This window comes from Phoca vitulina, unplaced genomic scaffold, assembly GCF_004348235.1.
Source record: "Phoca vitulina isolate PV1807 unplaced genomic scaffold, GSC_HSeal_1.0 scaffold5, whole genome shotgun sequence".
In the NCBI taxonomy this organism is placed as follows: domain Eukaryota; kingdom Metazoa; phylum Chordata; class Mammalia; order Carnivora; family Phocidae; genus Phoca; species Phoca vitulina.
In genome coordinates, this window is record NW_022589708.1 from 10,109,560 (window position 1) to 10,121,800 (window position 12,241).

A 12,241-nucleotide genomic window follows, 5' to 3' on the forward strand; every position below is an offset into this window, starting at 1 on the left:
TCCACACCCTCCTCAACACTTGTTATCTGTTTTCTTTTTGATAAATCCTAACATGTATGAAGTGATATCTTACTGTGGTTTCGATTTTCATTTTCCTGATTGTTAGTGAAGTCGAGCACCCTTTCATACACCTGTTGGCCATCTGTATTTGTCTTTCTTAGAGAAATGTCTCTTCAGGTCCTTTGGCCTTTTAAAATAAGGTTATTTGTTTGTTTGTTTTTGCTGTTGAGTTGAAAACATATGTCAACACCTAAGTTGTACACCTTAAATATATACAATTTAAAATTTTGGATCATATACTAAAGCTGGAAACAAATCTTAAACTTTTCATAAAGTCTTAGTTTTAGCAAAATATCATCTGTTACAGTACATTTGTGTCATTAATTTAATTTTTATTGACTCCATATTTTCATTTTATGAATTTGCTTTGGTTTACAGTTGCATGAGAAAAATGTAGGTATTTAAGTTACTCCATAATAAAAAACATCAGCCTATATAGGGGCTATATGATCATTTTCTAGAGGACCTCATGTCACTCAAGTTTGAATTACTATGCTCTCATCAGTTAACCCTACTATATATTTTTAAACTTTTATTAAGCACCTGTCTTCCAAAAAGCTTGTTTTTTCATAAAATATTTCCCTCCTTTTTCTACCTTAATTCATTTTCCAGTAGCACTACAGTTACCTCTTACTCAACTTTTTAGTGTCTTTACCCAGAAAATTTGCAAATATGTGCTGTGTTTGTTCACTTATAGGACTTATGCTTGTGTTTTTCGCATACATATGTAGGGTCATTATGAATATATATGTGCATATCATGTTCTATTTTAAGCATCAGGTTACGCTTTTATTAATAAGTTTTCACATTGTTTGTAACAGAGCTGAACGAATATTTTGGTTGGAAATCATATTATATGTACTGATTTCCAACCAACATATTTCTGAGGAACAGTCAGATTTAGTTATTAAGTGAGTAACACCAGTATGTCATATGACCTCTGTTGGAAGACTGTGTGTGTGTGTCGATGTACACATATGTCAGAGGTTTGGGGAGTGCTGGCCTTTTATTTTTGAAAGAGTGTTTTCCATGCATAAAACTATATTAATCCATATACAATGTTTATAGAAGCAAACCAGTGTATTGTTGCTCCTCATCATATGCAATGTTCTAAAATCATACTTAGCCTGGTTTAGCAACGTTATGGTACATCTGAAATTCATACCTAATGCTTAAGGTAAGGTGATCTAATAATACCTAGTTTATAGAAGTATCTACAACAAACCAAACCGAGAAATTTTATTTTTCAAGACAAAAGTACTGCGGCTATGGCTTTCCAGGATTGCCCACTAATTTTATTGACCGAGTGTTTTGCCTAATATATTAAAGTATGTATAAATATAAATTTAAGGTGCTAAAATTTTAAGATACCGAAGATATAAGTATAATACAAATATAAGAGGGAGTTATGTTCTCAAACCCAAGTACAGTTTCCAAGTTTCCCTTTAATCATTCAGCAAACATTGATTGGAACACTTATACTGAGCTCACCACTGCCCTAGGAGAAGAGACAAACAGCAGAGCCCCTGTCATCAGGGTACGTCTGGGCCACTTTGTGGATTAGACTTGTAAAGCACATATAAGCATTCCTCATTTTCTGTGTCTGATCTGTTCCTGCAAATATATTTCAGCATATTTTCAGAAAACTGGAACCTATATTCCATCAATTTAAATGGGAAAATCAATAATGCATCATAGAAACCAAACCAACTTCTCCAGATATCACTAAGTCACTCTCTAACACTAGATAATAATCTACCTGTACCTTTCCGTATAATAAACACATTTAAAACATCTATCTCTTGGGGCGCCTGGGTGGCTCAGGCGGTTAAGCGTCTGCTTTCGGCTCAGGTCATGATCTCAGGGTCCTAGGATGGAGCCCTGCATTGGGCTCCTTGCTCAGCGCGGAGTCTGCCTCTCCCTCTCCCTCTGCCTGCCGCTCTGCCTACTTGTGCTCTCTATCTCTCTGTCAAATAAATAAATAAAATCTTAAAAAACAAAACAAAACACCTATGTCTCAATTATTTGTACTTACTGAATTCAGGAGTGGGTGTTTTGCATGCACCAAACAAAAGTGAGAGCATGTGCTCTTATGTAAATAAGCAAAGAAATAATATGTGAAAGGACTATCTACCATGTTTGATTGAATCTATGAGGTCTTCACTAGTAAGACGAGGTATCACTTTATAGTCCTTAGGAAATAAAAAGTGCTACTAATTACACTTGGATTGTAAGATGGAAGGTTGCAATTGATGCACTGATTACAAGATACATCCTAAATTTAGAAATGTTAAACTGTGTTGGGGTGGGGTGGGGGGATAGTATGTCTTAAAATTGATGAAATAAGATCAAATGACCTGAGTTGGTAGACTCCAGTCTTAGGTACCGTGAACAGCTAATCTTCTCAGAGAAGATAGGGAAAAGGAAGACTGTGACGTACCTGACACTTATCTCTTGTTAAGTAGATGATTGATGCCAGCACAAAATTTAGCTCAAAAGAACAACAGGGTTATACATGCATTGCACACTGTATCTTGGCAGGATTTATGGGCAGCTTCAGTGTTACCACTAACACACACACAGATTCATTATAGTGGTTCTTCTTGTTACATAGTGATTTGGGGGTAAATATTTTCGCAAATATAAATGGCGAATTATTTGTATCGTGAGAATTCAGATTGTGAGAGATATACCTACCTGTTTTGTGCAAATGCTGTAACAGTATTCTGTAAAAGGTATGGGGGAAGGAGGGCACAAGAAATAGTGAAAAGTCTTCTTGGGGATATCAGAGAAGTCTTGAAGAAAGAGGGAGAGGAAGCCAGTGTCCTGAAGGATGAGTAAATGTGGTCTATGGCAGGAGTGTTGGGGGATGGAAGTAAAGGATTTCACAGGGGGAGAAAAAGAATACTTGGAGTCCCAAAGGCCTGGAACAGCCTGGTGCTTTGGTGAGCTCTAGGGAGTGAGAAGTAGCACGGGGGCACGCAGAGGATTCTGTGAAGGTGGCCAGCAGCTCGGTGGAGGGCCTTGCATGCCCTGTGAGGAGTTCAGACTTCATTCTGTGCTCAGTAAAGGTGCGGGAGGGATTCAGATCTGAGAGCGACATGATCTGCTTTGGATTCGAGACGTTCACTCTGGAGGTGACATGCTCGGTGCACTGCAGGAGAAACTGAGGCAGGAAGTCCTTCTGGCAAGAACGGTCTTCAAAAATTTTTGTTAAGAGACATGTTTTGTCTTAAGGATTTCACATCTTTTATAATGTTCCCCGTGCTTGAAGTTATCTGCCAATTCATTCCCATTCCCTAATAATTCGTTCCTAATTGCCTTCCCATTAATTCCTATTCTGAGAAGCATTCTAGCTCACCAGATCCCTGGAGGCAAAAATAAACCATTTGGGTGATAGATGTTTGTGTTGTTGTAAAGCATCCCATGTATCGCAGACTGCGAAATCTGCAGACAATTCTCAGTTGTCTATTTGTCATCTGGCAAAAAACCCCAGTGAAGGTAACATGCATGCTCTGAGCAGTGTTGAAGTGATAAATAATAATGCTAAGACACAGTGACAGATGGGCTCTGGGAACTGGGAACAATAAATCATGGGCTTGGGAAACTATACCAGTGCATATCATTTTGGAACTGCAAACTATATCCCTATAAATGTCTTCAGATGAATGTGTTCGGTTCGTCTGCTTATTAAATACTTGCATGGCGATTTAAGTGACTCTCTAATACTGCATAACTGACTGGCAGCCTCTGAGTGTTTACCTTTGTAAAAAATGACAAACAGCTCTTGAGTAACTCCTCAGCCACCAGAATGCTGCTGATTTGTGTTTATAGCTCCAGATTCTCTGCTCTCCATTTTTGTTGATGGAACAAGCAAATTAAAACCTTTCTCTCATATTTGAGGTGTTAAAATTTCTTGAGAACCATGCATATTAGGCCCTGGTTACATATTTTGGAAGTAGGGAAAAGGAGCAGCTCATTATTTGCAAATATTATATATGGGTATGAATACAGTAGGATTTTAAAAGGATCTGGACATACTTCACCAGTTGTGATTTAAAGTCTTTGACACACCAAAAGGAGAATTTGGTCAATGTGTCAAACACAAAATGTATTATGAGATTGTATTTCAAAGCGCCAGATTCAAAGTCTGTATTTTATTTATTTCAAATTATTTTAGACTTATGAAGCCTTAGTGATTATCAGTAATGAATAACATGATATACATTTCAATTCAGTCATGTTTACAATTACATTATAGTGCACAAATTATATTCACCTTGACCCGATTCCTGTTTGCATGGCATGTAGCTTTGTTTAGTCAAACTGTATGAATCCAGGAAATATCCCAAAGTTATCTCATTATTTTCACCTGTGGTCTTTCATGATCATATAGGAAAAAAGTCTTAACTTGAAGATATTACCTTGAAAGGTAATAGTACATCTTTCTCTCTTTGCCTGGAGTCAAAGAATCATTTCTTTTAAGGAACAATACTTATTTCAATGAATGGTTGCGTGAATGGATGCATTCCTGAGGCATATGAATGGACTTCTTACTACATGCATTGTAATCTGCAGAAACTCTCTGAGATATTGTACATATGCTTATCTAATTCATTCATTTAATATCTGCTGTATGTCATGCTCTGTGCTAGGTGGCTGAAATTGTCTAGTCTCAAGGTGTTACTAATCTTCAGAAAAGACTCAAATATTTATGGTGGGGATAGACTATTTTTTAATGCAACACCAGAGAGTAGGTTTAGAGAAGGTTTGAATGGGAAACCCAAACTTCACAACTGGAACTGATAAATAGGAGGGAGTAAACTGTAATTCATTCAACAACCAGGTGGAAATTACAAAGGACGATTCTGTAACTTACACAGTATGAACGTGTTTTTAATACCCATGAGCTGAGTTTGCTGCTTGTTGCATTATGTGTGAGCTAAAGCATTTATCAGGATAGGCTATGGTCAGATCTGAGTCTGGAGAGAAAAGTTGGCACAGACTTGGGAGAATTTTTCAGGAAGACAGAACAGCATGAAGAATAATGAACACGGAGCCTGCGTGGCTCAGTCGGTTAAGCATCCGACCCTTGCTTTGGGCTCAGGTCTTAATCTCAGAGTGGTGAGATCAGGCCCCACGTCGGACTCGTGGCTCAGCATGGAGTCTGCTTGTCCCTCTCCCTCTGTTCCTCTCCCTGCTTTCTCCCTCTCTCTCTCTTTCTCATAAATAAATAAAATCTTTCAAAAAAAAATAATGAACACTAAAAAGCAAAACTTAAAAAATAAAGGGCGGGGGGACATCTGAGTGTTACTGATCTTTGTGTTGCAGCTCACGGCACCACTGCTTATTAAAGGTTTTTATAAATATTAAATGCCTCTTGGGAACATGAGCCAAAAAGTAATATATAAAACTTGTCCCAGTGGCTTATTTCACATGTATTATCAGGAAAGTCAAAAGAAGCCAGTTCTAATTGGCCATTACATACCATCTAGTGTGTGGTGGTCTTGTTGGCAACAGGTAAATGCCATTATGAATTGCTGGAAAGTCTAAAGCAGAGCACATTCCAAACAATGCAACTGAAATGACTTCCTAATTCAGAAATAGTTTTCTATGTTATGTAGTGGAAGTTTTGCTAAGCCAGTTTTCATACTGTGAGCTCATTTGAGTTAGACTATGTTTGCATACTTTTGTTTTATTTGTGATCCCCACCAGGGCTTCTAAAGTGATTTTAAATAATCCATCCTTTTATATAGTTGAGAATATACTTTAGGTCATCATGGCAACGTCAATTTCCTTAGCAAACAAATTTATAAAGTAAATAAGAAACAAAAATTCAGCCACCTCTGTTTTGATAGCTTTATATTCTAAATTTCTGGGGCCCCAGTTTTTCAAAATTGACTTTATTTGTGCCAACTTAAAAGCAAAAAAACTTAAGAAGTTTTGATAAAGCTAGAATGTTCTTTTTAAAAATTTCATTTTGAAAATCTATTTAAAAAAATAAAACACATGAACATTAGTCAAAGACATGTGTGAGTATAATGTGAATAGCATGTTTCTCTTCCCTCTTTGGACCCTTGCCACTCAGGTACCCTTCCCAAGAAATATCACTGTTTATTCTCACTTTTACATTTTAAATAATCCTAAATATAATGAGATCTCATCCCGTATCTTATTGAATATAATTTGTTACTAAAGCAAGTTATGAGCAACAATGGAGTCTAATTGGAGTGACACTATGTATAATATTTTTTAATGACAAAAAAGAAAAAATAATACTGTTTGGGAAAAATACCATATAAACTCATCCTATTAGGGGCCTGTGTACCCAGTTGATCCTAGTGATCCTTTTTCTGCCAAACATTTACTTTTAATCGTTCCTATTTTAAAATAGTTCCTTTTTTTTTTGGTCTTTCTGTTTTTATTTTATAATTTCTTTTTTTTTTAGTTTTTATTTAAATTCCAGTTAGTTAACATACAGTGTAGTATTAGTTTCAGGTGTACAATTTAGTGATTCAACACTTGGATCCAACACCCAGTGCTCATCTCAAGTGCCCTCCTGAATCCCCATCACCTATTTCCCACATCTCCCCCTCTGGTAACTATCAGTGAGTTCTCCATAGTTAAGCGTCTGTTTCCTGGTTTGCCTCTTTTTCCCCCTATTATTGTTTGTTTTGTTTCTTAAATTACACATATGAGTGAAATCATATGGTATTTGTCTTTCTCTCACTCACTCATTTTGCTTAGTATAATACTCTCTAGCTCCATCCACATCATTGCAAATGGCAAGATTTCATTCTTTCTTATGGCTGAGTGATAATCCATCGTATATATGAACCACCTCTTCTTTATCCATTCATCAGTCAGTGGACACTTGGGCTCTCTCCATAATTTCGCTATTGTAGATAATGCTGCTATAAACATCAAGGTGCATGTATCCCTTCGAATTAGTGTTTTTGTATTCTTTGGGTAAATACCTCGTAGTGCAATTACTGGATCATGGGGTGGTGAGGATGTGGATAAAGGGGAACGCTTTTACACTGTTGGTGGGAAGGCAAACCAGTGTAGCCACTCGGGAAGACAATATGGAGGTTCCTCAAAAAGTTAAAAAAAGAACTACTCTAAAATAGTTCTCTGCTGAGTCCCATAAAATTTCAGCTTTTGTTTTTGGAATTCTTTGCATTTTTTAAAACAATCACAACTATGCCTAGTTCTTAAAATAAAGATCAAGTGATATTTCTCTTTCTTCCTTCCTAACATTCCAGGAAAAGTACATTTGTTTAGTAAAAGTCAATTTGAAAATATACACTTTTTATTTTTCTTCATAATACTTACCAACATATATTGTAGACTTAACATTTTTTTAAACTGAGAAGGTAAATCACACAAGGAGTTTTTGTTTTTCTTTTCACTCCTGTGTCATTACTGCCTTAAACACTGTCTAGATCATAACGGTATTCTATACATTGAGTGAACAAATGAATGAATGACAATGATTGAACAATAAATTTTGAATTTATTGAACAATAAATATTAAGAAACTCAAGGGAATCTTTAAAGTGTAACTTTAGGGACGCCTGGGTGCTTAGTCAGTTGGGCATCTGCCTTCAGCTTAGGTCATGATCCCAACATCCTGGGATTGAGTCCCACATCGGGCTCCCTGCTCAGCGAGGAGCCTGCTTCTCCCTCTCCCTCTGCCTGCAGCTTCCCCTGCTTGTGCTCTCTCTCTCTGACAAATAAATAAATAAAAATCTTTAAAATGTATCTTAAATAATTTGCGTTCCATTATCTTTTTGGTTATCAATTAAAATTAGGCTCAGAGATAATTCAATTATATATTGTCTATATTTTGATTATAATTTATGTTTTCAGCTAACTATGCGATATACAATATTCAATATTGCAACTGAATATACAGTATGCTATATACAATATGCAACTGAAATATACACTGTGCAGTAACTGTGCTATATTGTCTGTATTTAGATTATAAGCAATATACAAGGCAAATATGATGCTTGTAGTAAAAGATATTTTGTGATATTTTGTGAGGTTTTGAGGACAACGATCATATCCTTAAATTATTTGCTCTGTATGTGATGTGTGTGTGTGTGTGTGTGTGTGTGTGTGTGTGTGTGTGTTTCAGGAGAACCAGTGGCTCCCCAAGGTGCAGTTTTTCTCGTCATCAGGTTTAATCATCATCATGTTGATCATAACACTTAACAGGTTCATTGTCCTCCTAGTTACCCAGACCCCAAGCCTCAGGCTTGCTTTCATACCTCTTTTGTGAACTTCTCAAATATATGAACTACCAAATTTGGTTGATTCTCTTACCAATGATAAAATTATTTAGGCATTTGGGAACTAGCATTGTTTTCTCTAAACTCTCCATAGAATTAATCTTCCTATCTTCCCCACCACGTTTATAGCTTTATTATAAGTTATTCTATCTTACGCGTTAGTTGGGTGTGTACATATCAGTTTTTCTATGCAAGATTGCTGTGTGTGTGTGTGTGTGTGTGTGTGTGTGTGTGTGTGTGTGTTTCAGGAGACATTATACATCCTCTTATGTAAAGTAGATGATTCCTCAGTATTAACTAAGTTGAATTTATACTTCACATCTGGGTCAGATAACTTTCATGAAGTGGTTTATGATAATGTTAGTCCTGTGAATAATACAGATTATTTCTGAAAACTTCTCAAGGAGTTTTTTTGATAGCCTATTTATTAATAAGGGTAGGTGGTTCTGGAAATTATTTTATTTTCCTAAATATCCTATAACAGATTTCATCCTTTTATTTAAAATCTTGGCTTTCTGTTCCTTTTTTATTTTCTAAGCAGGTTCAGTCAGAGCTGGTAATGGTAGATGTCACCGAATTCAGAGTTGAGTTTCATCGATTATGATGGAACTAGAGACTTAATGGGGCAGTCCTAAGAAAGCAAAGGTATTCCTATTTAAGGTTCCAATTCTAATCGAAGGAGGTTTTCTGTTTTGTTATTTGAAGGGAATTTTTTTTTCTAAAATTCCCATTTGATAAAAATATGCATTCTAATGTCAGAGTAGATTCATTATTAAAAGATGAAAGTAGTGTGTCTTCTTTATCACATGTGATTCCAATTAAAGTCAATATATGTTTGATATATTTGCTAATGAAGGCAAGTTGTTTCTTCATGTTTAATTTAGCTCGAGGTGAATTCCTGGTTAATTCCATACTTATGGTGGTTGATCCACAGGTTTAAAGGCCTTCATGCTGACCACTATTGCTCTTGGTTCTTGTAGGAAGAAAGCTGGACTTAAGCTGCCTACTGAGTGGGATGACCTCTGGTTTCTTAAATGGTAGTATCTGTGAGGTTAAGAGAAAAAATAGTGATGTTTTCTGTTTGTGTGAACTTAAAATTTTCCATGCATAGCTCTGCAGTTACTTGTGTTTCATAAATTATTTTCTTCATATAAAATGCCATTTAAAATGCTAAAGGTATTCCACTGGGCGCCTGGGTGGCTCAGTCGTTAAGCGTCTGCCTTAGGTCATGATCCCAGGGTCCTGGGATCGAGCCCCACCTCGGGCTTCCTGCCCAGCGGGGAGCCTGCTTCTTCCTCTCCAGCTCCCCGCTGCTTGTGTTCCCTCTCTCGCTGTTTCTCTCTGTCAAATAAATAAATAAAATCTTTATAAAAAATAAAATAAAATGCTAAAGGTATTCCGTTTGAAAGTTTCTTCAATTCTGATACAAAAACTATAGATAGCTTATACTGAATTAACACATGACCCTTCTCTCCACAGATGTTTTTTGAAATTATTAATTTTGCATGATAACTCCATGTGAAATTTATTTTTAGGGGGATAGTTCCTATGTGAAAGATCGCTGGTGTGTTTTTGATGGATTTATGGTCTTCTGCCTTTGGGTTTCATTGGTGTTACAGGTAATTAAAACTTTTAATTTACATGGGGGTGTTTTCCAAAATGTGCTTTGTTTTGCATTGAAACTCTAAATAAAAATAATAATATATGTCAAATGTGATGGTGTAACTTTCTTCAACATCATGTTATTTTAAATGTTTATAAAAAACTAACATTTTAATCATTGTCAGTCACATCTGTGAATTGTTTTTCAATCATCAACACTATAGCAAATTTCTTATTAAAAAGATATAAAAATATATTTATTGAAATGAAGGACAGAAAATGGGGTAAGATTTCTGTATTTGTAGAATAAAAAAATTGAGTTTAAATATTAAAATTCCAGTCTTTTATGTGACTGAGTCCTCACCAAAAAAAGCTGACAAATATAGATACATTGGAATGAACATAAAATACCATATCGCAAATAGAAAATGCCTTACTATGAGAAATGGGGAACATATATTTAAAAGGCTAAAGGTGGGATTTTGCTGGATAATAGAATTAATTTCCATGCATTCATTTAGGCCTCAGTTTTGCATATAATTCAACTTAAGGTAGTATATTCTTCATTACAAAATTTAGAATAGAATAAATTCACAGTCCATCCTGCAAAGTCATCTTAATGCTTATTGATGAGCTCTCCTTATTTTTACAAAGCTCACCTCTCCAACAATCTGATTTCATCCTGCATATTCATGCGTTCTTTTCCATTTAATAGCTATTATATGACTGACAAACGTTTTCTAATTATCATTTTGCCTCTGTTAGTAAATGGTACAATTCCTTTTTTATTTTTTTATAATAATCTTAACCCTTTCTCCATTACTTTATGTTCTAGCTATTTAAAAAAAGTTCCACCAAAGGACATTTTTCGTGAGGAAGGCTCAGCATACTTATTCTGTATTCTAAGTTGGCACTTGTTTTTGTAATAAAAACTGGGCTTCGATGAATTATATGGGAAATGAGTAAGAGCAATGGATTTATATTAGTTTATGTATTCATTTCTCTGAAGATAGCTATAGCTTCAATATGGACCATTTCGTGGAAAATAATGCAGGACGAAGTTCGGAGTACAGGGTGAACTCTTGATGCCATCTGCGTTTGTCATAACTACAGGCAAAGCTAAGGGAAGCTCTGAGCTTGTTTCTTCTTACCTCTTAATTCACAGGTATTTGAAATTGCTGATATAGTTGACCAGATGTCACCTTGGGGCATGTTGCGGATCCCGCGGCCACTAATTATGATTCGGGCATTCCGGATTTATTTCCGATTTGAGCTACCAAGGACCAGAATTACAAACATTTTAAAGTAAGTACTGCTTTTATGTAAGTTAAGGAGAAAAGCTGATGACATTTTTGTAAGTTTTGCCTACCTTTTTTCCCCTCTAGGCGATCGGGAGAACAAATTTGGAGCGTTTCAATTTTCCTCCTTTTCTTTCTGCTTCTTTATGGAATTTTAGGAGTTCAGATGTTTGGAACATTTACCTATCACTGTGTGGTAAATGACACGAAACCAGGGTAAGTTTATCTACTAACTGCATTTTAATCTAGGTGATAAACAAGAAAGTTTCTGCAATTCTTATGAGAAAACTCTATGTCTAAGTTGAACAAAAAAGTCTTTATGTACTCTGTTCTATATTCTCTGTTTCCTCAAAGTTTTCTTGCCTGATTTTTAAAGACAAGTATTCAAGACAAGCCAGACTGAAAAATGTTTACCCCGTGGGAAAGTAGACTAAGCAAATTCAAAGTGTGCATTTGGAGATTTTCCTCAGTGTGACAGAATGAGGGGTGTGCTACCCTAATACCATCTGAGTATTTTCATTTCTTATTTAAATAAGATGGAAATGAGAAATGGTGTAACTACTTGGAAAAACAGGCGTTTCTTAGAAAGTTAAACAGACACCTACCATATATCCCATTCATTCCATTCCAGATATCTAACCAGGGGAAATGAAAACATATGTCCATAAAATAGACTTATACATAGTGATTGTATTTGTAATAGCCCAAACTGCTAACAACCCAAATTTCCACCAACAGGTAAATGAATAAACAAATTGTGATATATCCATATGATGAATACTGTTTAGCAATTAAAAAAAAAGTATGAGAAATTGATAAATGCAACATCTTGGACGAATCTCAAAATAATTATGCTGAGCAAATGAAGCCAGATGAAAAAGATTACATATTCTGTGATTCCATGCATACAAAATTCTAGAAAATGCAAGATTATCTGTGACAACAAAAAGGAAATCGGACTGCCTGGGAGTAAGGTTACGG

The 12,241-nt window shown here is 35.7% G+C and overlaps 1 protein-coding gene across 4 annotated transcripts in view; it reads left to right on the top strand.

The window, feature by feature from the left end:
* Positions 1-12,241, top strand: part of NALCN (sodium leak channel, non-selective) — a 307,487-nt gene that overhangs the window by 26,793 nt on the left and 268,453 nt on the right. For all 4 annotated transcript variants that reach the window (XM_032402676.1, XM_032402673.1, XM_032402674.1 and 1 more), the window contains exons 4-6: positions 9,896-9,979; positions 11,128-11,267; positions 11,348-11,476. In XM_032402676.1, the coding sequence (XP_032258567.1) occupies positions 9,896-9,979; positions 11,128-11,267; positions 11,348-11,476 (353 nt within the window). The remainder of the gene's footprint in view (positions 1-9,895; positions 9,980-11,127; positions 11,268-11,347; positions 11,477-12,241) is intronic.